This window comes from Hypanus sabinus, chromosome 17 (genome assembly GCF_030144855.1).
Source record: "Hypanus sabinus isolate sHypSab1 chromosome 17, sHypSab1.hap1, whole genome shotgun sequence".
NCBI lineage: Eukaryota > Metazoa > Chordata > Chondrichthyes > Myliobatiformes > Dasyatidae > Hypanus > Hypanus sabinus.
The window spans coordinates 49,082,107-49,107,165 of record NC_082722.1 but is presented as its reverse complement, the minus strand read 5'-3'; the positions used below and the strand labels follow the sequence as shown (position 1 = coordinate 49,107,165).

At 39.4% G+C, this 25,059-nt stretch overlaps 1 protein-coding gene and 1 long non-coding RNA gene across 9 annotated transcripts in view; both read right to left on the bottom strand.

Annotated features, from left to right (window-relative positions):
• Nucleotides 1–5,750, bottom strand: part of LOC132407197 (uncharacterized) — a 184,570-nt gene extending 178,820 nt beyond the window's left edge. The window contains exon 1 of the long non-coding RNA XR_009516398.1: nucleotides 5,588–5,750. This is a non-coding gene — a long non-coding RNA (uncharacterized LOC132407197). The remainder of the gene's footprint in view (nucleotides 1–5,587) is intronic.
• Nucleotides 5,751–13,555: 7,805 nt separating this feature from the next.
• banp (BTG3 associated nuclear protein) overlaps nucleotides 13,556–25,059 on the bottom strand; it is a 190,204-nt gene continuing 178,700 nt past the window's right edge. For 7 of the 8 annotated variants that reach the window (XM_059993019.1, XM_059993016.1, XM_059993021.1 and 4 more), the window contains one exon: nucleotides 13,556–14,851. In XM_059993019.1, coding sequence (XP_059849002.1) covers nucleotides 14,723–14,851 — 129 coding nt within the window. In that variant the 3' untranslated portion in view covers nucleotides 13,556–14,722. The remainder of the gene's footprint in view (nucleotides 14,852–25,059) is intronic. The other variant, XM_059993023.1, reaches the window with a different exon arrangement.

The following is a 25,059-nucleotide window of genomic DNA, read 5'->3' as shown; positions in this document are numbered from 1 at the left end:
CTAAACGAGGAGTGAATTCAGAAATTGGAATTGCAAAAGGAGTTGGGAGTCCCTGTGCAAAATTCCTAAAGAGTAATTTGCAGGTTGAGTCAGTAGTGTGAAAGACAAATACAATGTTAACCTTCTTTTCAAGGGGACAAGAATATAAAAGCAAAGATATAATTCTTAAGTTTAAAATAAGGCATTGGTCAGACCATATTTGGAGTATTTTTCACATTTTTGGGGCCTATATCTAAGAAAAGATGAGCTGGCATTGGAGAGGATCCAGAGGAGATTCATGAGAATAATTCCAGGAATCATGTATGAGGAGCATTTGATAGCTTTGCATCTGTACTCGCTGGAGTTTGGAAGAATCAGAGTGATCTTATAGAAACCTTTCAAATGTAGAAAGGCCTAGAATGAGTGAATGTGGAGAGGATGTTTCCAGCAGTGGGAAAGTCTAGAACCAGAGGGCACAGCCTCAGAATACAAAGATATCCTTTTAGAATGGAGATGAGGAGGAATTTCTTTAACCAGAGGGTGGGGAATCTGGAATTCATTGCCACAGATGGCTGTGAAGGCAAGTCATTGCATTTATTCAAAGTGGAGGTTGATAGACTCTTGATTAGTAATGGTGTCAAAGGTTACGAGGAGAAGGCATGGAGGAGAATAAGGTTAAGAGGGAAAATAGAACAGGCATGATTGAATGGCAGAGCAGACCCGATGGCCCAAGACACCTAATTCCTTTCCAACAGTGCTGTAAAAAAGTCTTAGGCAGATACTATATATAGCTTGGGTGTTGAAGACTTAAACACTATTCCATTTGTCAATGTACAGCTGAGAGCACAATTGTAAATCTGGCAGGAGCAAACAATGTTGGGAGTGACCAGGGCAGAGGAGTGGCAGGGACGGTGCAGACACACCCAGCCCTGAGACACCAGGCAAGGTCATTTGATTCCAAACAATTAGTTTATTGATTATTACAGAAAATCTCTCTCTTGCTTCCCACTCCCCCCCCCCTTCCTTTCCTTTTTCCCAACCCTCTTCCTGCTCCTTTCCCCACAATAGAGACCCCATATCAGAATCATGAAACTTGTTTTTTTTTGCTGCAGCAGCAGCAGTACAGCACAATACTTAAAATTACTATAGTGCTGTGCACCCTAGCTATATATATGTGCCTGAGACTTTTGCACATCACTGTATGTCTTACGGTCTAAATGAAATTCCTTCAGAATTGTGTTAATCCTGCGCTTAGATAGCAGTGCATTTTCACTAGATATGTTTTTCATTAGTGTTAAGTTTTTCATTATCTAATTATTTTAGCTTTCATGTTGTTATGTTTCAGGACATTAATAACAAGTTAATGAATTTCAGCATCTAATTATTGTTCACTTGATTTCTTTTTAGCTTCCTTTTTTGAAAAATCCCCATGGTTAAATTTGAACACAGATTTTCAACCTTTTAGTAAAATATTGATAACAGGAATATATCCTTTATTTTACTTTAGTCGTTCGTATTCTGGAGTACATCTATACACTGAACAGTACAGGTTTTAATGTTGCATAGAACTGTGTCATAGTTTTCTTTAATGGATCAGAAGGTCTCATCAAGTCTTAAATATGTCAAATAGGCTGCCATTCCAAGACAGCCACGGCTGTTTTACTTACTGTTAAGATATAGGTTAAATTACGACAGAAAATTATTCATGTGGATATTCTTGAAGGATGAAACCTAATGCTAATTGGATTTATGCCTTTGTAATTTGTATTTATATGTATAAATCTGTGAATCAATTTAAAGATCAATTTAATTTATACTCTGAGTATTTTTTTTAATTTTAGAGATACAGTGTGGAACAACCCCTTCTGAACCAACAAACTGCTCTGCCCAGCAACCCACCTATTTAATACTAGTCTAATCTTTCAACAGTGGAAGGAAACCATGCACCCATGGGGAGAATGTAAAAACACATTACAGACAATGCCAGTATTGAACTCAGAACTCTATGGAACTCCCTGAGCTGTCACAGCATCATGGTAGCCACTGCACTACTGTGGTGCCCTAGCGAAATGCAAAAACCAAAAGTTGAACACATCACATGTCACTGATTTGAAGAATGTTTAAGTTTTGTTGAGTGATTTTCTTCAAATGTCTTTGATAGTGTTCTGCTAAGTCTATAAATTGATTTTCAGTCTAAGTGACCACAGCACCTGAAGTTTCCTTGGCTCACCTCCTGAATATAACTAGAACAAATAGAGGGGAAAAAATTACATTAAATGTTAGAGCTAGAGATAAAAACAAAAAGCTGAATACAATCAATTTATCATAAAATATCTGTGAAGGGCACACTGCTACTTCTAGGAATGGTTTCCCACTTCAATATAATTTGAATTTACTTCTTTTTTACCCATTGTATTTTCAGTATTGCCTTTTACTGATTGTTTCACAACCCCAGCACAGCACAGGAGAGAGGCCCGTCCGTCAGAAAGTACATTCCTTCAAATTACTTCACACTCACTTTGAAAAGGCTAAGCTTCTGAAGCAATGCTATTAGACAATTCCATAAACTGTTTGATGAAAATCTCATGTTGCACTTAATTGTCCGTGCCATCTTCACATTGATAGTGCTGATTAACCCTGTTCTCAACTTTAATGCTCAAACTTTATTGGGTAATCATAAAAGTCTCAGCATTGCAAGTTGGAGAGATCAAAAACATTTGTGCATCAGGTTACTGATATTCTATATAGGAGAGCATTCCATATCAGTCCAAACATCATAAAAGGGAATAAGATGATTAAATAGCCCCTCCAGCACAATTTCTCCTTTTGATTGTCCAAGACATTAAATCTGGCCAAAAAACTGAAAACGTCATGACTTCCATGGTATTTACTTTCTAGTGAACACTCAGTCATTACAACCTAATTCTGAAATGCACAAAACATTCTCAGTTTTAAGTCAAAATCAAAGTAAACTTATTATCAAAGTACATATATGCTACCATATACGATCTTGAGACTCATTATCTTGAGGCGCATTTACAGGAAAATAAAGAAATATAATGGAACTTATGAAAAACTATACAGAAACAAAGACTGACTAACAATAGAAACATAGAAAACCTACAGCACGATACAGGCCCTTCGGCCCACAAAGCTGTGCTGAACATGTCCTTACCTTGGAACTACCTAGGCTTACCCTTAGCCCTCTATTTTTCTAAGCTCCACGTATCCATCCAGGAATTTCTTAAAAGACCCTATCGTTCTTGCCTCCACCACAGCCGCCAGCAACCCATTCCACACATTCACCACTCTCTGCGTCAAAAACTTACCCCTGACATGCCTCACATTATCTTTTACACCTCTATCAGGTCACCTCTCATCCTCCATCGCTCCAAGGAGAAAAGGCCAAGTTCACTCAACCTGTTCTAATAAGGCATGTATCCCAATCCAGGCAACATCCTTGTAAATGTGCAAAAAAATTAAGAAAATTAATCATAGAATCTATGAAAGTGATTCTGTAGGCTGGAAATCAGTTCAGAGTTGAGGTAAGTGAATTCATCACTGATTCAGGAGCCTAATGGTTGTAGGGTAATAACTGTTCCTGAACCTGTTAGTGTGGCACCTCAGACACCTAGACCTCCTATGGTAGAAGCGAGAAGACAGCATTTCTTCAACCCAGCTGGGCAACATGCTCCGCTTCCTGAAAATCTCATTCCAATTACTACCACAAGCAGGAGCAATGAAACATTAATACTAGAATTCCAAGCAAACTCACCTTCAAACTCCTAAACCTGGGACTCAACACCTCCCTTTGCAACTAGACCCTTGACTTGCTGACCGAAAGACCACAATCAATAAGGATAGGCAGAGCCAACTTCGCCACGATTAGCTTCAACACTAGATTGCCACAAGGCTGCATTCTCACCCCCCTGTTTTAATCCATAAGCATTCATATCCACTCCTGACTACGTGACCAGAGTCTGCTCTAACTCCAAGTTTGCAAATGACACTACAGTGTGCTGAATCTCAAATCACAATGAATCGCACTACAGAAAGTAAATAGAGAGCCTAGTGACAATGGTGTCATGACAACCACCTTTCCCTCAATGTCAGCAAAACAAAGAATTGGTCATTTACTTCTGCAAGCTCAGCAGTGCACACACTCCTGCTTATATCAATAGTGCCTAGGTCAAGAGAGTTGAAAGAGTAAGAGGGGTGAGAGATTTAAGTTCTTAGGCGTGAATATCACTAATAGTCTGACCTCGTCCAACTATTAAATGCAACAGCCAGTAAAGCTCATCAGCACCTCTTACTTCTTTGGGAGGCTAAATATATTTGGCCTATTCCTTTTGATCCTCACCAATTCTGATTGAAGCACCATGGAAATTATCCTATCCAGATACGGCTTGGTATGGCAACCTACTTTTAAACAAGATATAAGTTCATTCACAAGTTTACTGTTCTGCCCAAGACTGCAAGAAACTGCAGATTCTTGTGGGCACAGTTCAGCATGTCACAGAAACGACCCTCCCTCCATGGACTGTATCTATACTTCTCACTACCTCAGTAAAGCAGGCAGCATAATTGAAAACCCCACCCATCCTAGACCCACACTCCTCTCTCCCATTCAGTAGAAAATACAAAAGCCAGAAAACACATAGCATGAGGATCAAGGACAGCTTCTATCACACTGTATAGGAATACCAAATAGTTCCCTAGCATAGTAAGGTGGGCCCCGATTGCATAATCCACCTCTCTGTGGCCAGGCATCTAATTGTCTACCTGCAACGCACTATCTCTGTAATACTTTATTCTGAATTCTGTTATTATTTTCTCTAAACTACCTTAATGCACTGTTCTAATAAAATTATCTGTACAGATGGAATGCAAAACAATCATTCTCACTGCATGTCAGTACATGTGGCAATAAAGTAATTTGCCACAACCCAAATGGATCTTCCCCCTATCCACTGCAAACTCTTCTGTAAACCAAATTGCTGCAGATGTAACAGATCACCTGCAGCACCATCTGTAATTTGTAATCATTAACTAATTAGTTGGTTTAAATAATAAGTTGGTTTATTTTTCATGTATTATTACCTACCAACCTCACTGATCATTATCCATAACTCACCAAAACCTAAATCTAGGACATCAAAGTTCTTGAGCATCCATGTATCCACACACTTGGTTTATGGAATTCCATTTTAAAGACTAAAGAAAGAGATTAGCTTTACTTGTCATACATACATCAAAACATACAGTGAAATGTATTGTTCGCAGGAATGACCAACACAGTCTGAGGATACATTGAGGGCAGCCTGCAACGATTGCCATTCTTCCAGCGCCAATGTAATAGACCCACAACTTTAATCTGTAAGGCTTTGGATTGGGGGAGGAAACCCACACAGCCACAGAGAGAACATATAAACTCCTTCTAGACAGCAGCGGAATTGAACCACATCATCAAGCTAACTGCTTCACTAACATGTCACTGTAGGCTAAACCCTGATCAATGAAATTCATTAGGCTTCCCATAATTACAATAGTGTTGGGGACTTTAAACTTAACTTTACTGATAATTTAATATAGAATTAAAGTAACTCACCTCTCTCTCACTAAGACTTTCACTCAGAAGATAGCTGTGCTCAAACTATAAGTTAAAACACAAATGTTGCTGTTTGTTAAAACAGGTTATTAACAGTGGATGTTTTCTTCAGCTTAATGTGAAATACTACTTTAGTTTTGTGCAGATCAAGCATTAGTCTTGATGTTGCCAATGTTGCCACTGCTTCAAGGTCATTCTCTGTAACTTGATTATATATTCTGGATTGGTTGAACTTCAGTAGAGGGAAGGCATGCTTACAAGTGTATGTACTGCCAAGGAAAACAAGCAACTTCAAGGCGAAATGTCATAGTTTTGAAAGCTGTTCTGAGTCTAGACCATAGAAATTAAGCAGATTTCCTTCCCGGTACTTGTTGCAAAATGAGTCAGAACATTATGGGTCAGTAAGTTCAAGCCTCTGGCTTAGCTGAAAATGTATCAGTGAATAACTTCAGCTTTCCTTCATCTTTGCAAATCCCTAAGAATCATTGCTGCATTGAGTTACAAAGCTTCCTCTCAAATTCTGAATTGGAGTCTTTAATTTGCCCGGTGAGATCAGATGCATATTGCTCTTTCCCCAGCCATCAGTCATTCAATCATTTTTCCAAATCGCAAGTTCAAAAAATTCGAAGGATACTTATTATCAAAATATGTATGCAGTATACAGTCCTGAGAGTTGTCTTGCCACAGGCAGCCATGAAACAAAGAAAAGCACAGAATCCGGTCAAAGAAAAAACATCAAACCCTCCAACGCGCAAAGAACAAATCTTGTAAATGGCACGAGCAAAAAAAAACCCACATAATATAAAACAGTAAACTGCAAGTCATTGAAACAATCCTGGAAAATCCAGTTCAACCCTGCGCTGCACCTTTCATTTACTGCAGGCTGCAGCACCAGTCTGCCCCACAAAACTGCATAATAGCGACAAAAAGGGAGCAACCATAAACACATCACGACATGACAACAACATCTCATCCACAATCTCCATAGGCACAGGGGCGCCACAAGGCTGGGAGCCTAACCCCCTGCTCTACTCGCTTACTACTTATGACTTTGAGGCTACACACAGCTCCAATATCATATTTAAGTTTGCGATGACACCACTGTCATTGGCCAAGTGAAAGGTGGTGACGAATCAGCATAAAGGAGGGAGATTGAAAATCTGGCTGAGTGGCGCCACAACAACAACCTCTCACTCAATATCAGCAAGAGCTGATTAATGACTTCAGGAGGAGAAAACAGGAGATCCATAATCTAGTCCTCATTGAGAGATCCGAGGGGAAGAGGGTCAGCAATTTCAAATTCCTTGGTGTAACCATTTCAGAGGATTTCTTCTGGGCCCAGTGCATAAGTGCAATTATTAATAAAGCACAGCAGCACCTCTTCTTCCATAGAAGTCTGTGAAAACTCGGCATGACATCTAGAATTTTGATAAACTTCTATAGATGTGTGGTGGAGAGTATATGGACTGGTTGTGTCATTGCCCGGCATGGAAACACCAATGTCCTCAAAGGGAAATTTCTACAAACAGTAGTGGATATGGCCCAGTCGTCATGGAGAGAGCCTCCCCCCCACCACCCCACATCTATTGAGTACATCTACATGGAGTGCTGTCGCTGGAAAGCAGCATCCATCATCAAGGAATCCGCTATTCAGGCCATACTCTCTTCTCGCTGCTGTCATCAGGAGGAAGGTATGAGAACCTTAAGACATGCTTCACTTGCCCATTACTGAACTGTTCTCACAACCTATGGACTCACATTCAAGGACTCTTTATCTTATGTTCTTGATAGTTATTGCTTATTTATTTATTTATTCTTCTGTATTTACACAATTTGTTGCCTTTTGTACATCGCGTTGTTCGTCCATTCTGTTGGGTGTGGTCTGCCATTGATTCCTTGAATTTACTATGTAAGCCTGCAAGTCAATGAATCTTAGGTATAGTGACAGATACAGTATGCACTTTGAGAAAAACTACACAGTACTTTAAATTTTGAATAGGTCAGTAGCGGTGTTTCATAACGGTCAGTGCTAGGATGAGGACCGCAATCTTAACTGTTTATACATCACATAAACTCAGTTTTGGACTTTCAATTCCAGAAAATAATTGCTAAGTTTGGTAGCGATTCAAATTTTTCTTTTGAGAAAGGAAGTGCAGCATAGCCAGAATCTAAAATAACTACAAAAATGACAGGATGACATTAATAAACTTTAAGAATGACTAAGTAATTGGAGAATGAAGTCCAGTGCAGATAAACATTTGATACTAAATTTTGGTATGAAGAATAGGGAGCCCACTTACTACTTGGAGGAATCAAGTATTGTGCAGAATATGCACAATAGGATTATGGAGCATAAATTTGGCTTGTCACAGTCCTAAGGAGTATTGGATTTTGTGTGTGTGTGTGTGTGTGTGTGTGTGTGTGTGTGTGTGTGTGTGTGTGTGTGTGTGTGTGTGTGTGTGTGTGTGTGTGTGTGTGTGTGTGTGTGTGTGTGTGTTTAGAGGGGGTGTATATATATAGTGAGCGTGGGCAGTCAGCAAGATTTGCATGTCACAGTTCCCAAGGAGACATTGGATTGTGCATAATTAGACACTTGGCAAGGGCCAATAAAAAGAAGTTAAGTTTAAGCAGAGCGGACACTGCAATTGGACCATTGTTGGAGCGAGGAGTCGAGGCTTTGGCTGATGAAAGCTTCAGCAAGGAACGGTGTTGGCCATGAGTAGATTTTTTTCATTTTTTATTTTTCCTTTCTTTTTGCACCCTTTGAGCAATGTCTATGCCAGACAGGATACTGGAATTCTCCTCTTGCGGGATGTAGGAAGACAGGGAGACCTCCAAGAAATGCATCCAGCTGCAGCTTCTAACAGACCATGTTAAGGAGTTATAGCTGGAATTGAATGAACTCTGGATCATTCGGGAGGCTGAGGGTTGATAGACAGGACATACAGGGAGGTAATTATACCTAAGGTGCAGGACGAAGGTAACTGGGTGACTATTAAGAAGGGGGAAGGGGGTAAGCAGAATATCCCTGAGGCCATTCCCCTCAACAACAGGTATAATGCTTTGGATCTGTTGGAGGAATTGACCTAATGGAGGAAAGCCACAGAGGTTAGATCTCCGGCAAAGTCTGGCTCCATGGCTCAGAAGGGAAGAAGGTAGAAGAGGTGAGCTGTAGTGATAGGGGATTTGTTAGTTAAGAAGAACAGAAAGGAATTCTGTAGATGAGAATGAGATTCCTGGATTGTTTGTTGCCTCCTGGGTGCCAGAGTCAGGCACAACTCAGATTGAGTCAGCATTCTTAAGTGGAAGGGTGAGCAGCCAGAGGTCGTGGTCCACGTCAATTCCAATGACATGGGTAGGATGGGTGACAAGGCCCAGCAAAGTGAGTTCAGGGGGTTAGGTGCTAAATTAAAGTAGAAAACCTCCAGAGCCCCCCCCCCAAGCCCCAGGATTGCTATCCATGCCACGTGTGAGGCCAGAAATAGGAAAATTATACAGTTTAATATGTGGTTAAGGAGTTGTTGCAGGGGAGAGGGCTTCAGATTTTTGGAACATTGGGTCTCAGCCTGAAATGTCTACTGTGTTCTTTTTCATAGATTCTGCCTGGCCTGCTGAGTTTGTCCAGCATTTTGTGTGTGTTGCTTGGATTTCCAGCAGCTGCAGATTTTCTCTTGTTTGTGAATGGATTGAGATAGGTTGTTTTCTGGCAAAGATGTATTTGGAAGCCTTCAAAAGTGAAATTGAGAGTACAGAGTTTGTATGTTCCTGTTACGATAAAGTGCAAGGAACATGGAACAAGGTTTATGGAACATTAGTTTTCAAGAGATATTCAGGCCCTGGTTAACAAACAGGAGTGCACAGCAGGCAGGCAGTAACAAATGAGGTACTTGAGGAGTATAAGAAATGCAAGAGAATAGTTAAGAAGGAAGTCAGGAGTGCTAAAAGAGAACACGAGGCTGCTTTGGCAGACATGGTGAAGGAGAATTCTAAGAGCTTCTCCAAATATTTTAATAGCAAAAGAATAGCAAGGGACAAAACAGGTGCTCTGGAAGATCAAAGTGGTAATCTGTGTGGAGTGAAAAGAGATGGGGGAGATCTTAAATAGATTTTTTTGTATCTGTATTTACTTAGGAGATGGGCATAGAGTCTATAAGGTGTGAGGCAATGCAGCATTGTGTTCATAAACCTGATAAAAACTACAGAGGAGGAGGTGTTTGCTGTCTTGAGGCCAATTAGGGTGGATAAATCCCTAGGGCCGGACAAGATATTCCCTCGGACCCTGTGAAGAGGCTAGTGCAGAAATTGCAAGGACCCTGGCAGAGGTATTTAAAACAACATTAGTGACAGGTGAGGTGCTGGAGGATTGGAGGATAGCTAACGATGTTGTTGCTTAAGAAAGGCTCTATGAATTAGCCAGAAAATTATATGCTGGTCACACTTACATCAGTAGTGGGAAAGTTATTGTAAGGTATTCTAAGGGAACAGATATACAAGTATTTGGATTGACAGGGGCTGATTAAGGATAGACAACATAATTTGTGCATGATAAGTCATGTCTAACCAATCTTAGAGTATTTTGAGGACGTTAACAGGAAAATTGATGAAGGTAAGGCAGTGGAGATAGTCTATGTTAATTTTAGCAAGAACTATGACAGGGTTCCCCATAGAGGGATGGTCAAAAAGGTTTAATTGCTTGCCATACAAAATGAGGTAGTAAATTGGATTAAATATTGGCTTCACAGAATAAATCAGAGAATGGTAGTAGATGGCTGCCTCTCTGACTAGAGGCCTGTGACTAATGGTGTGCTGTAGGGATTGGTGCTGTCAGCTATATCAATGAACTGGATGATAATATGGTAAACTGGATCAGCAAATTTGCAGATAATAAGAAGATTGGGGGTGTAATGGACAGCAAGAAGACTATTGAAGCTTGCAGTGGGAGCTGGACCAGCTGGAAAAATGGGCTGAGAAATGGTAGGTGGAATTTAATGGAGACAAGTGTGAAATGCTGCACTTTGGAAGGGCCAACCAGGTAGGACTTACACTGTGAGCAGTAGGATACTGAGGAGTATGATAAAACAGAGGGATATGGGAAGACAGATTCATAATTCCTAGGTAGTGGCATCTCAGGTAGATAGGGCCATAAAGAATACTTTCAGCACATTGGTGTGGCCTAATTTGGAGTATTGTGTGAAGTCTTTGTCACCTACCTACAAGAAAGATGTAAACAAGATTGAAAGAGTGCAGAGAAAATTTTCAAGGATGTTGCCAGAACTTGATGACCTAAGTTACAGGCAAAGGATGAAGAGGTTAGCACTGTATTTCCTAGAACGTAGAAGAGTAAGGGGAGATTTGATATAGGTAAACAAAATTGAGGGGTATAGGTAAGTTAAATGCAAGCAGATTTTTTTTTCCATTGATATTGACTGGGATTACAACTACAGGTTGTAGGTTAAGGGTGAAAGGTGAAATGTTTAAGGGGAACATGAGGAGGAACTTGTTCACTCAGAGTGTGGAACAAGCTACAGGTGTAAGTGGTGGATGTGGGGTCAATTTCAAATTTTAAGAGATATTTGGATGAATGGGGTATGGAGGGCTATAGGGCAGATGCAATTCAGTGAGATCAGGCAGATTAATGTTTCAGCACAGACCAGATGGGACAAAGGGCCTCTTTCTGTATTGCAGTGTTCTTTAACTCTTCTGAATGCACCAATCACTAAAAACTGTAACAAAGATTAGCAAGACTATTAAAAAGGCATATGAAGCATTTTCATTTATTTCCAGAACAGAACTGAAAATTAGATAAGTTAGATTAATCTTGGTTGCATCACATTTTGAGTATTACATATATCATTTCTGGTTGCCATTTTATGAAAAATGATAGAGGTGAGGGTGCAAAAGAGATTTGTAAAGATAATGCAAGTAGGAGTTTGATATGAACAAACAGACCAGGTCTCTTACAAGAAAAATTGATGTGAGGGGTGACCAAATAAGAGGCATAAAAATATAGAAAAATTGAAATAAGATATGCATTCTCCTCTGGTGGAGAACAGCATTACTTGGAGGCCATCAATCAAAGATAGCCACCAATAAAATCAAAAAGAATTTTATTATCTCAAGATCTTCAAGGATCTTGATGGAGTGAACATAAATATTATGCTTCCTCTTGTGGGAAAATGTAGAATGAGCATTACTGCTTAAAAGAAAGGGTTAATCGATCTAAGATACAGTTGAGATCAAATTTCTTTCTCAAAGGATCATTTGCATTTAGAACTCTTCTGCAAATATTTTTAACACAGAGGGAAATAGGTTGTTGACAAGCAAGGGACAGAAAGATTACTGGGGTAGATAGGTGGCTACAAACAGATCAGCCATATTATTGAATTCACGCTCAAGGGGCAAAATAACTACACCACTCCAATTTCTATGTTCATCTATGGGAAACACTCCCATAGGGAGTAAATAAAACAAATAACATATTCACTTTTAGAAAACAAATAACAAATACGTGCAGAACACTGGAATAAAAACTCAGATGATTTAGATGGGGGGGGGGGATACTTGAGTGGAGCATCACACCAACATAGACTGTAACTGTGTTGTATTCCCAATGCAATCCCATGTAACAGAAATAAAACATAATTAATTATTCCTGAAATCTATAAATAAGCTTGTGCAAGGATAAATTTACACTCTGTACTGAAAACTTTGTGTGCCATATTCAACTTTAATATACACTTTTACTGTGCCATGAACCCATCAAATCATGGAAATCCTTACCAATCTGGTGAGACGTTACTGAGGCAATTCAGTAGGAACATAAAAACAGAAGCAATACTAGACCGCACAGTCCCTTGTACCTGCTTTGACATGCATTTAGATAGCAGTTGATCTTTTACCTCAGCGCCACTTTCTCCAAAATCCTAAAATGCAATTCTCATTTCCCAGACATTCCTATTAATTCTTCCAATGCTAGTTTTTTACCACTGCTAATTCTCTTGAGAGCTTCAAACACACCAGACTTGTAGTGCTTCATTATCTCTGGGAGTTTCTGTGTGGAGGCAACGTATTTATTTCTCCGCCTTTTTCTTATTCTCCAATAATATTAACTTCATCTCATGATCTGAGTGAAGCTCATTATCGTGTGCTAACCTTATTTTTTTACATATCCGTAAACATTCTGATAATCAGTTTTTATGTTTTCTACAAGCATTCTCTCATATACTTTCTTTATTAATGCCTTGGTCCTCCTTTGCTGAATTCTGGCATTTCCCATTCCTCAAGCTTACTGTTTTGTTGGCATCATTATATGCTTTTTCTGTTGATCTAAAAATATACAATCAGCAGTGCTGGACCAAATTTCCTGATTTGCTTTATCTGCCTAAAATATATTTTATTACCTGTAAACTATTTAGTACTTCTTTGAAAGTTAGACATTGCATGTACACCCAATTCATTTCTAATGCCTGAACCCTTAACTCCTTTTTCATTCCAGAATATTAGATGCAAAATTGCTTGTTCCACATTGATTTCCCAAACTCTCTTATAGAGTCCATGAGTTATTGCTTCCCACAGTTACTGCTCAGTTAATTTGCCCAAGTTTATATCCGAATGAAGCTCCGAATGATTATAGTAGTGTCAATGTTACGTCATTCTAATTTACTATTTTGTTTCAAACCATGCCCTAGGAATTAATTTAAAACTCTCACCAATGTTTTCCAACATTTGCTGTTCCTTACTCAAATTAAGTATTTTGTTTCTTAAGTCTCATCCTTTTTTTCCACTGCTTTTATCACATTCTTTAACATCGGGTAAATTATGCATCAACAAGCAACCTTTGAATGTTAATTTTTAGATAAAATCCAACCGGTAATTTAAATAAAAAGGTCTAAGTTTAAAGAGCTTGAACTTAAGTGTAATACTAGGTGACTCTAAATTGCAGATATTGAGAATTATACATCTGGAATACTCAGGAAAATAAATATTTTTATCTTTAGAAATAGTAATGATAAACAAAAACAGTGCATCCTTCTCTGCAAGATCATCTAAACAGAGAGCAACAATTGTAACAATGGTTCCACAATTATTATTGAGGTCATGTTCCTGCTCCAGGTTATCCATGTTAAAAAGTCAAGATCATTAGCCTGTGCTTCCACTGATATAATTGGCTCTTTACTTGAATGGTTCTACAGCACAGTGGCCATTAAGTCAAAAGGCCAAATAGTGCAAAAACAGTATCTGCTGTTTTCTTAATGATTTGGGCTGAAAGTATCACCTTGTTGCTACACCTAAACAAGCAAAAAAATGTTTTTCACTTAAGGCAGAGATAACTGCCATAACACTGTTAACACTTTCTTCATAATAATTGAAATGACTTTCCTCAATGAACTGCCATATTTTCTGAACAAAATTAGATACAATAGCAAAAATAAACACAAGAGATTCTGTAGATGCTGGAAATCTAGAACAAAACACACCAAATGCTGGAGGAAGTCAGCAGGTCAAGAGGCATCTACGGAGGGAAATGAACAGTTGTCCTTTTGGATCAAGATCCTTCAATGAAGTCCTGATGAAAGGTCTTGGCCTGAAATGTCAACAGTTTACTACACTTCGTAGATGTTGCCTGACCTGACAAATTCCTCGATCATTTTGTGTGTGTTGGTTTAGTTACCAATATAACTTTATCGGGTTTTGCCTCCAAGGTTATGCAACTGAAAATAATAACAAAATAAACTCCCTGAATTCTGGATATAATGTATATAATTCATAAATATCTCTTCAAAAATTCAAAGCATATGTATAATTCAGTATTTTATACCTGTAACCAGACTCCTTGAAAATATAATGAATAGTAAAAACTAACATGGTACTGTTCAAATACAAGAACCTTTCTTGCTTTGTACAGTTGATCCCAATGTTCAAAACAGGTGCAACTTCAAACAGAAAGCAAATTCTTCAAATGATACAAAATGTTTTTATTCTTCTCAACAGAGCATATAAATGCTTTATTTTTTGTCATGTCAGGAGCTTCAGATTTGGCTGCTATATTATGTAATCTGTAGATTTTCCGTTGCTTGAACTTTTTTTTTTACATGCTGCTCTTACTCCCTCTGTTATAGTTCCACTTGTTTATTTTTAACTGCTGACAGTATTAACTGGCATCTGGATTGAAACAACTTCTCCATTCTCTCCTTGTTGAATTTGGATTGCTCCATGTTCAATCTTTATTTCAGGTTGAATTGTGGCTGCAAGAGCTTCTGTTCCCTGGAAAAAAAGGTAGAAAATGCAAGTTAAGTCAATTTTCTACAGTATTATTCGCAAAATAGTTCAAAATCATAAGTATATAACTCAGTGTTTTTAAACTTTGCAATTTTGTGTTTTATATATCTTGCTAAATATGATGAAACACAAAGTATATTTCAGTAAATACAAATTTAATTATATTTTCTATTTCCCTTTACTTTTCATAAATAATTGAAGTACTATAGGATCCACATTATAAATGGTATATTTAAGTTACAGAATAACAAAAATTACAAACAAAAATCCTTCCATCCTCAATGTACCAAAAATACCTGAAGAATTCTGCTATAAAAACTACAGAATGTAGTTTACACAGACTACAAAATATTGTGAATGTGTTTGGCTTTACTTTTCATTCATTTCCTGAATAATGAAGATTAAACATTGCTGATTCAAGAAAAGATCCAAAATTATTGACATATGAAATTTAGTTAATTAAAAACATAATAATGACACCTGATGATGACTGATTGTGCAGTACTATTCAAGAACAAAAACATTTGGATTCAAATACACAAAATTACATGAACCTAGGTGAGCACCTTTGGTGGGATATTTTGACATTAGAGGGACTACACTTTCAGAAGCCTACGAAGACCTCAAAGTTTAAATTGTAAAGTAATTAATGAAACTGGATTTGTGTTTCGATTTTTGCTCATTGGCGTGTTTAGGATTTGGGGCATAATCAAGAGGAAACATTTAGACCCATATATGGTATTAGCGGCTTGAATCTCTCTTCTGCAATCAAATACGAATGTATAATTATTTTTCAATTTTCAAATCTGAGATGGATCGATTTTAACCAAAGTTCTTACTAACTATTTGCAGGCAGGTTACAAAAAAAGCCATAAGATGTTTAAATGACAGAACTCTAAATGTAAATGACTTAGTATTGTTCACACTGAGTCATACACCACAGGTAAAGGACCTTCACCCCAAAAATGATCATTGCATTCCATGTCCCCATTTTGTTATCTGTGCCCAGTGTAAACAAATCATTGTCTTTGGTCATTTCAAAAACACTTCATCTGCAAGCAGATGAAAGTAATTTGTGCCATTGCTTGTACATCTTAGGAACCACACTTCCTCCACTACGCAGAACACACTGCTGATTGACGGCCAAGTGAAGAGCAGAGGCATAGTGTCTGACAGGATAACCATATGAACATTCTTTGGTACCTTTCAAAATCAGGCTAACATTGTTAAGGTCCAAAGAAACTTCAGAGAATATAAGTTGGGTGTACTTTTATTTACCTGCAAGCCAGAACACCTTGACATACCAGCATTAAACATAAAACAATATATAAAACCACTGAGCCTGAAAAAGTATGATTACTCAGCACAGAGGTTGTCTTCTGCCAGTCCCTTCAGCCATCCTTACAAACTAATGAAAAAATTCTGGAAAGCCAGGACCTTGACTTTAATTTCATTTTAGTTGCTCCAAATTAAAAGTTGTTGAAAGATGGCCATGCTACAGCATATTGAACTTGAAATATCTAAACATTTATTGGGTTAATTCAAAGTTCAATGTAAATTTTATCAACAAAGTACATATGCATCATCATATACAACCCTGAGATTCATCTTCTTTCAGACATACACAATAAATCATTAGAATAATAATCATAACAGAATAATTAATTAATTACAATTAATTAAGTGCCTAAACATTTCCAGATGAAGGGCCTTTTTCTGTGCTGTTTAAGTTGTTTAGTCTTCAGAGTCAAACATAGAAACATAGAAAACCTACAGCACAATACAGGCCATTTGACCCACAAAGTTGTGCCGAACATGTCCCTACCTTAGAAATTACTAGTCTTCCCCACAGCCCTCTATTTTCCTAAGCTCCATGTACCTATCCAAAAGTCTCTTAAAAGACCCTATCGTATCCGCCTCCACCACCATTACCAGCAGCCCATTCCACACACTCACCACTCTCTGAGTAAAAAACTTACCCCAGACATCTCCTCTGTACCTACTCCCCAGCACCTTAAACCTGTGTCCTCTTGTGGCAACCATTTCAGCCCTGGAAAAAAGCCTCTGATTATCCACACGATCAATGCCACTTAATGAACTTATGGCTGTTTTGTAACCGCAGTCAAAATAGCCATTAAATCTCTCACTGCAAGGTTCCAATATAGTGAGCTGGCTCTCAGCATAAAATTCACCTTGCTGATTAGATTGCTTATTTCGTTGAGAAAATGTAAGTGTAGAATTAAGTTCAGAAATATTCTCAATAAATGGGCATCAATGGACAGAGAAAGCAAACCAATTGCAGAAGGTGACTTGACCTTCGGGTCATTGTCCCAGGTTACTTCCACTCTCCCACTCAAATACTCTTGTAGGTTTGCTGCTGCCTTAGACTACCAGTTGTCTGTCCTTGGATGACGCTGTTTTTTTTTTAAATGTGGGGTCCTTGACGTCATTTTCTGCTTGAAGGATTTGCTTTTAGCATTCTGATCTTGTACAGTATCCCATGGCCATTCTCACTGCAATTTCACTGTCTGTCAAAGGTTGTCACTGAAATATAATTTGTCTACAATTTTATCATTACAGTAATGACACATCTGGCGTTCTGGGGAAAAAGGACGAGTGGCTGAAAAACTATGCCAGTCTATGAAAAACTGGACTCAGGATAGCACAGGTAGTAGAAAGCAAAGATAGCATGCAGTCAGACTGTCAGGAAGGACAAGCAGATGACAGGGCAAACAAAAAGGGTAGCAAATACAGTACTCAAAGTGTTATATCTCAGTGTATGGAGTATAAGAAATAAGGTGGATGATCTTGTTGCACTATTACAGATCGTCAGTCATGATGTTGTGGACATCACTGCCTCATGGCTGAAGGATGGTTGTACTTGGAAGCTGAATGTCCAAGGTTACACGTTGTTTCAGAGGGATAGGAAGGTAGGCAGAGGGTGTGGCATGGCTCTGTTGGTAAAGAAAGACATCAAATCTATAGAAAGATGTGACCTAGGATTGGAAGATATTGAATCCTTGCAGGTTGAGTTCAGAAACTGCAAGATAAAACGACACTGATGATAGTTATATACAGGCTTCCCAACAGTAGCTGGGATGTGGACTACTAAGGGAAATAGAAAAGACTTGTCAAGGGGGCAATGTTACGGTAGTCATGGGGGATTTCAGCATGCAGGTCAATTGGGAAAATCAGATTCATAATGGATCTTAAGGCAGTGAAGTTGCTGAAGGCCTACGAGATGGCTTTTTAAGGCAGTTCATTGTTGAGTTTACTAGGGAATCGCCTACACTGGATTGGGTGTTACGTAATGAACCGGAGGTGATTATGGAGCTGAAGGTAAAAGACCCCTTAGGAACCAGTGATCACAATATAATTGAGTTCAACTTGAAATTTGATAGGGAGAAAGTAAAGTCTGACATAGCAGTATTTCAGTGGAGTAACAGGAATTACAGTGGTATAAAAGAAGAGTTGGCCAAAGTAAATTAGAAGGACATGCTGGTAGGGATGACAGCAGAACAGCAATGGTGTGAGTTTCTGGGAAAAATGAGGAAAGTGCAGGATTGATGTATTGCAAAAATGAAGAAACATTCAATGTTATGACAGTCAAAGCTAATGCAAAAGCAAAAGGGAGAGCATACAACAAACCAAAAATTAGTGGAAAGAAGATTCAGAAGTTTTTAAAGACCTACAAAGAGCAACTAAAAGAATCATAAGAAAGGAAAAGATGAAATATGAAAGCAAGCTAGCAAATAATATCAAGGTGGATAGTAAAAGCTTTTTTTAAGTATGTAAAAAATAAAAGAGAGATGAGAGTGGATAAAGGACAGTAAGAAAATGAGGCAGGAGAAATTATAATGGGGGACAAGGAGATGGCAGATGAACTACATATGTATTTTGCATCACTGTGGAAGACACTGTGGAAGGGAGAAGATACTCAATAAGCTGAAAACCTAAGGGTACATAAGTCACCAAGACCAGATGAACTGCACCCTAGGGTTCTGAAAGAGCTAGTGGTAGAGATTGTGGAGGCATTAGAAATGATCTTTCAAAAATCAGTGTACTCTGGCATGGTGCCAGAGGACTGAAAAATTGGAGATGTCACTCCACTCTTTAAGAAAGGAGGAAGGCAGCAGAAAGGAAATTACAAACCAGTTTGCTTGACCTTAGTGGTTGGGAAGATGTTGGACTCAATTGTTAAGGATCAGGTTACTTGGTAACCTTGGTGACACAGGACAAGATTGGAGAAGTCCTCATGGTTTCCTTAAGGGAAAGTCTTGCCTGATGAACCTGTTGGAAATCTTTGAGAAGTTTACACGTAGGATAGATAAAGGGGATGCAGTGGATGTCATACAATTGGACTTTCAGGAAGTCACACGTGAGGTTGCTTACCAAGTTAAGTGCCCATGGTACCACAGGAAAGTTACAGGCATGGTTAGACTATTGGCTGATTGGTAGGAGGCAGCGAGTGGGAATAAAAAGATCCTTGTCTGGTTGGCTGCCAGTGACTAATGGTGTTCCGCAGGGGTTGGTGTTGGGACCACTTCCTTTTATGCTATATATCAATTATTTAGATGATGGAATAGATGGCTGTGTTGCCAGATTTGGAGATGATTTGAAGATTGGTGGAGGGGCAGATAGTGTTGAGGAAACAGGTAGGCTGCAGAAGGACTTAGATTAGGAGAATGGGCAAGGAAGGACAAATGAAATATAATATTGGAAAATGCATGGTCATGCACTTTGGTAGCAGGAATAAATGTGCATATTTTCTAAATGGGGAGAAAATCAAAAAACCTCTAATGAAAGCAACTTGGGAATCATTGTGCAGAACACCCTAAAGGTTAACTTGCAGGTTGAGTTGGTGGTGAGGAAGGCAAATGCAACGTTAGCATACATTTCAAGAGGCCTTGAATACAAGAGCAGGATGTGATGCCTCACCTTGAGTACTGTGAACAGTTTTGGGCTCCTTATCTAAGAAAAGATGTGCTGCCATTGGAAAGAGTTCAGAGGAGGTTCACAAGGATGATTTGGGGAATCAAAGGATTATCATACGAGGAACGGTTGATGGCTCTGGGTCTGCCCTCGCTGGAATATAGAAGGATGACAGGAGATCTCATTGGAACCTTTCAAATGTTGAAAGGCCTAGGCAGAGTAGATGTGGAAAGGGTGTTTCCCATAGTGACGGAGTCCAGGACAAGGGGGCACAGTCTCAGGATAGCAGGGTGTTCATTCAAAACAGAGATGTGGAGAAATATCTTTACAGAGGATGGTGAATTTGTAGAATTTGTTACCACAGGCAGCTGTGGAGGCCAGGTCATTGGGTGTATTTAAGGCAGAGCTTGATAGGTTCTTTATTGGACTTGGCATCAAAGGTTACAGGGAGAAGGCTGGGAGTGGGGCTAAGGAGGGCAGAAAAGGATCAGCATTGATTGAATAGTGGAGCAGACTCAATGGGCCAACTGGCCTATTTCTGCTCCTATGTCTCATGTCTAATGTCTAACTTTCATATATCTGGACTCTTGACTCCATTCATTAACACCTGGATGGTATTATGACAGATTGTATGTCTCAAAAGCATGGCAAGAAAATAACATGCATCTTGGCCTCCAGGACTGAGGCTGGTAGGCAATCTACTCTCAAATCCTACTGTCACCAGAGTAGACTGTTTTTCTGCACTGAGGAAGGAAACAATGCTTCTGAAGCAGAGGGGCAGACAGGGCACTTGTCATAGGTTTTAATGCTTCTGTCATGGCTTCACTGAAATAACCCTCCGAATTATAATTAAGTGGAAAACAAACTCAACTCTGAAAATCACTTGAAATCTGGAGTGAAGTGGCCTCAAACTAACCATCAGACTACTCAAACAAAAGGACTTGATACATGAGAAAGCCATAAATCAAATTGCAAGAGGAAGTGGGATGAAAAAATTTTTTTTTGTTTCTGTTTAATTTCATTGTACTTGAACCAGGCTAAACCTGGCACAGGATCCATGAGTCAGATTATCAGGATGAAAACTTCGAAGTCTACAGTAATTTGTGCAGGGTTTCATAAGTCCACCAGTGTGACAGAAGTGGAGCTGGCAACATGCATGCACAGTAGAAGATGTTGATACTTGCTTAAGCCCATGGCAATACTGGATTTGGGGCTTCAATGAATAAATATAGATAATTTTGCTAGAGACACCAGCATGCAAGTGGATGGTATGCCATTTTTTTTAATGTTGTTGACTTTTCATTACAAAATTCCAATGATAGGTCATTGACTTGACAGATCAAGCTTGTTTCTCAACTTAAAATTGCTGCCTGATCTCTTGCCCATTTACACTATTTTCATTTGATACTTCAAACTTTCAGCCTCATTAACTTTTTTCATAATGTATAAATCTATGTATTTTCAATTAGAGACTATTTTAAAGGTGTGTAATTTCAGTGAAATGCCACTGATGGTCGAGTCTATATCCATAAGATGATGGTGCGCTCAGACACAGCAGCTTCTCTGGATCCAAAGAAAGGTGATTGATCATCCTTTATGCCTTTTTCACAATCATAATACACTGTTGGATATCAAAGACACAAAGAATTGCAGGTCTAGTCCACTAGCAAGCTGCTGGATAGCGACTATTGCGCACCATATTGAAGCCTGCATCAGCCATCCAAGGTAAAAGGCATCACTGGTGGTGCACGATCCAATGGAAGAGGGTGATTGACTTGAACATTTTTGTTGTGACATTGGTAATGTAGAAAACTGCGAGCCTGATTCACGGGTTCTTTGATGAGACCAAAGGCGGGGAAGCGGCATTGCCTCGGTTATAGTGCGGATTGGTCCTCATTCATGCCTTGGTGGCCACCTTTTGCAGCTGCTGAGGAAGAGGATGCCAGAGCTGTATGCCACTGAATTCCACATTGGTTTGAAGGCTTGTTGCCCCCATCAGTGCTACTGTCCAGTTTTCACTCGGAGGGAGACAAGCTGGATTGTATCTGACTGCAGCTACACTGCACAATAAGAGGACCTGCTGTAGGCTGTTCTTGCAGAAACATGGCTCCAGAACATGCACGCATCATCAATATACAGGCCATTACACTCAGGGCTATTTTTTTCTGTATTTTTTGGAACTGTATGGTTTTCTGCTATTATAATGTTATGTGCTTGTGAGGTGGGTGACTATGGTTCTGTGTTTTGCATCTTGACCCCCAGAAGAACACAGTTTCATTTGGCTGTATTCATGAGTGTGGTTCAGTGACTATTAAATTTGAACTTGGCTCCTATCTGGAAGAAAATAATGATAATCAAGGGAAGCACAATACCACTGGTGACAATAGAGAGATAAAGAAAGAGGATGCTGAATATGCACTGAATAAAAATCCATGGAACAAAAATCTATTCAGTTCCTCAGTCCTTTTTATCACACCACATCATTTCTATGAATCAATTCATAGATTATTAGATGATATGACCAAACATGTTGCACTAAGTTACTCAGAGTATCAAAATGACAGGGACAGAGTAAGCATATGCTAACTTTCAGTGAAGACCAACAGAAAATGTCAAAGGCTTTGGATTCATGAATACTTAAATACAGGCAGTCCCCGAGTTACAAACGTCCCAACTTATGGACAACTCGTACTTACGAACCGAGGAAGGAGAACCCCATCCGCCATTTTAAATCATTGCCACTGACACTGTGTTAAGAGTTTAATTTTGCATTTGGCTTAAATTTTTCTCAGTAAGTTTCACCTGACCCCCCCCCCGTTCTGGTCAGCTGGTGGCGCAATGAGATCAGAGTCGGGCTCGAGAACGGAGGTTCGATCCAGTGACAGTCTGCTCCCGTGCTGGGTTGATGTCGATCTAGTGACTCCCTTACCATCTGTGCCGGGTTGATGTCGAGCTTGCAACTCAACCTCGTAAAAAAAAACACTGCCACCTCCAGTTTAAATACCCATGTGGAATATTGTGGAGGATCAAATACCCAAACTCAGCACAACCCCCACTTGTCCCATTTAGCCTGTCTCAGTGCAGTGGACCTTAGGACCCAGTGGACCTCGGGAGCCGGCGCAGGTTGGGACCCGCCGCCTGCAGTGTTTCTGTTCCATTGATGGGAAGCGATCGCGATTGAAAATAAAGTGGAAATAATAAAGCGTTTGGAAAGATGTGAAACACCATTGGTCATTGGAAAAGCGTCAGGCTACAGTCAGTCAACAATCAGAACAATTTTAAAGGATAACAGATAAAGTGAGAATAATGGAGCATGTGAAACACCCTGCCCCAATGAAAGCTACAATTATTACTATGCAGTTCAGTGGTCTAATTATTGGAATACATACATTTCTTAAGTGTTTTATATGCATAGAAAGGTAAAATATATACTATATACTAAGACAAATGTGTGACGAACTGACGCTAAATAATACTGGACGTACTTGTTCCGACTTACGTACAAATCCGACTTAAAGACGGACTCAGAAACATAACTCATACGTAACCCAGGGACTGCCTGTACAAAATGAAATATTTCATGATTTTACACCTACATACTAACATAACATTAGTTTTTGAGAAAATGTAGCATTTAACAGTTTGGAATGCATAGTTCTCCTTTGCAGGAATGAAAAGAAGGCATGAATTGTAGTTCTCTTTATTGCAGACAAGAATAGAATTCATGACAGCTCCACCAAAACATATCAAATTACTATATTGCCTATTTCAGTAGCATATTACCTCCATACAATAAAATAGACCCGTTCTTTGCAGGAATAGAATCAGGAAATAGATTGTGTACCATTTTTCACCTCCTGTGCTTTAAAGATCTACAGTTACATCTACCAATGCCATCATTCAGTTGACTGGTCATTAGAGACAAACATCAAGAATTACTTTTCCAAATTTCAAATCTGCAAATTTCAAAATGCTCTAAAAGGATTCCTTCACATAAATTTCTAAAATAAGTAACCAAATAACCATTTCAAACGTATAATTCTCCATAACTTCCGCCACCTCCAATGGGATCCCACTACCAAACACATTTTTTCCTCCCCTCACCTTTCTGCTTTTCACAAGGACCGCTCCCTATGCGACTCCCTTGTCCACTTGTCCCCCCCCATCCCTTCCCACCAATCTCCCTCCTGGCACTTATCCTTGTAAGCGGAACAAGTGCTACACCTGCCCTTACACTTCCTCCCTCACCACCATTCAGGACCCCAGACAGTCCTTCTAGGTGAGGCAATACTTCACCTGTGAGTTGGCTGGTGTGGTATACTGCGTCCGGTGCTCCTGGTGTGGCCTTTTATATATTGGTGAGACCTGATGCAGACTGGGAGACCGTTTCGCTGAACACCTACGCTCAGTCCACCAGAAAAAGCAGGATCTCCCAGTGGCCACACATTTTAATTCCACGTCCATTCCCATTCTGATACGTCTATCCATGGCCTCCTCTATTGTCAAAATGAATCCAAACTCAGGTTGGAGGAACAACACCTTATATACCAGCTGGGTAGCCTCCAACCTGATGGCATGAACATCGACTTATCTAACTTCCATTAATGCCCCTCCTCTCCCTTCTTACCCCATCCCTGACATATTTAGTTGTTTGCCTGTTCTCCTTCTCCCTCTGGTGCTCCCCCACTTTCTTTCTCCTGAGGCCTCCCATTCCATGATCCTTTCTCTTCTCCAGCTCTGTATCACTTTAGCCAATCACCTTTCCAGCTCTTAGCTTCATCCCACCCCCTCTGGTCTTCTCCTATCATTTTGCATTTCCCCCTCCCCCCACTACTTTCAAATCTCTTACTACCTTTCCTTTCGGTTAGTCCTGACGAAGGGTCTCGGCCTGAAACTTCGACAGCGCTTCTCCCTATAGATGCTGCCTGGCCTGCTGTGTTCCACCAGCATTTTGTTGTGTTGTTACCATTTCAAAGTATTGTTTTGCACAATGGGTGATTAATTTAAGATTCACTCTTTAACATTAAGAAATTCAAAGTTTCTGAACTTACAATTCATTTCAGGGAATGTTTTCCACTTATTAGCAAGATTTATAATCAGAATAACAAGAGATGAGAAATTATCCCCAACACATGGAAATTTCTAAGCTTGCAACAAAGAGGCTGGCCATTCTGCTCAAAAAACAAATCGATGTTTTCCTTGTGCTTGAATAACTGTTCATGATGATTACCAATAAGTGACTCCTGTGTTACAGCCTTCAG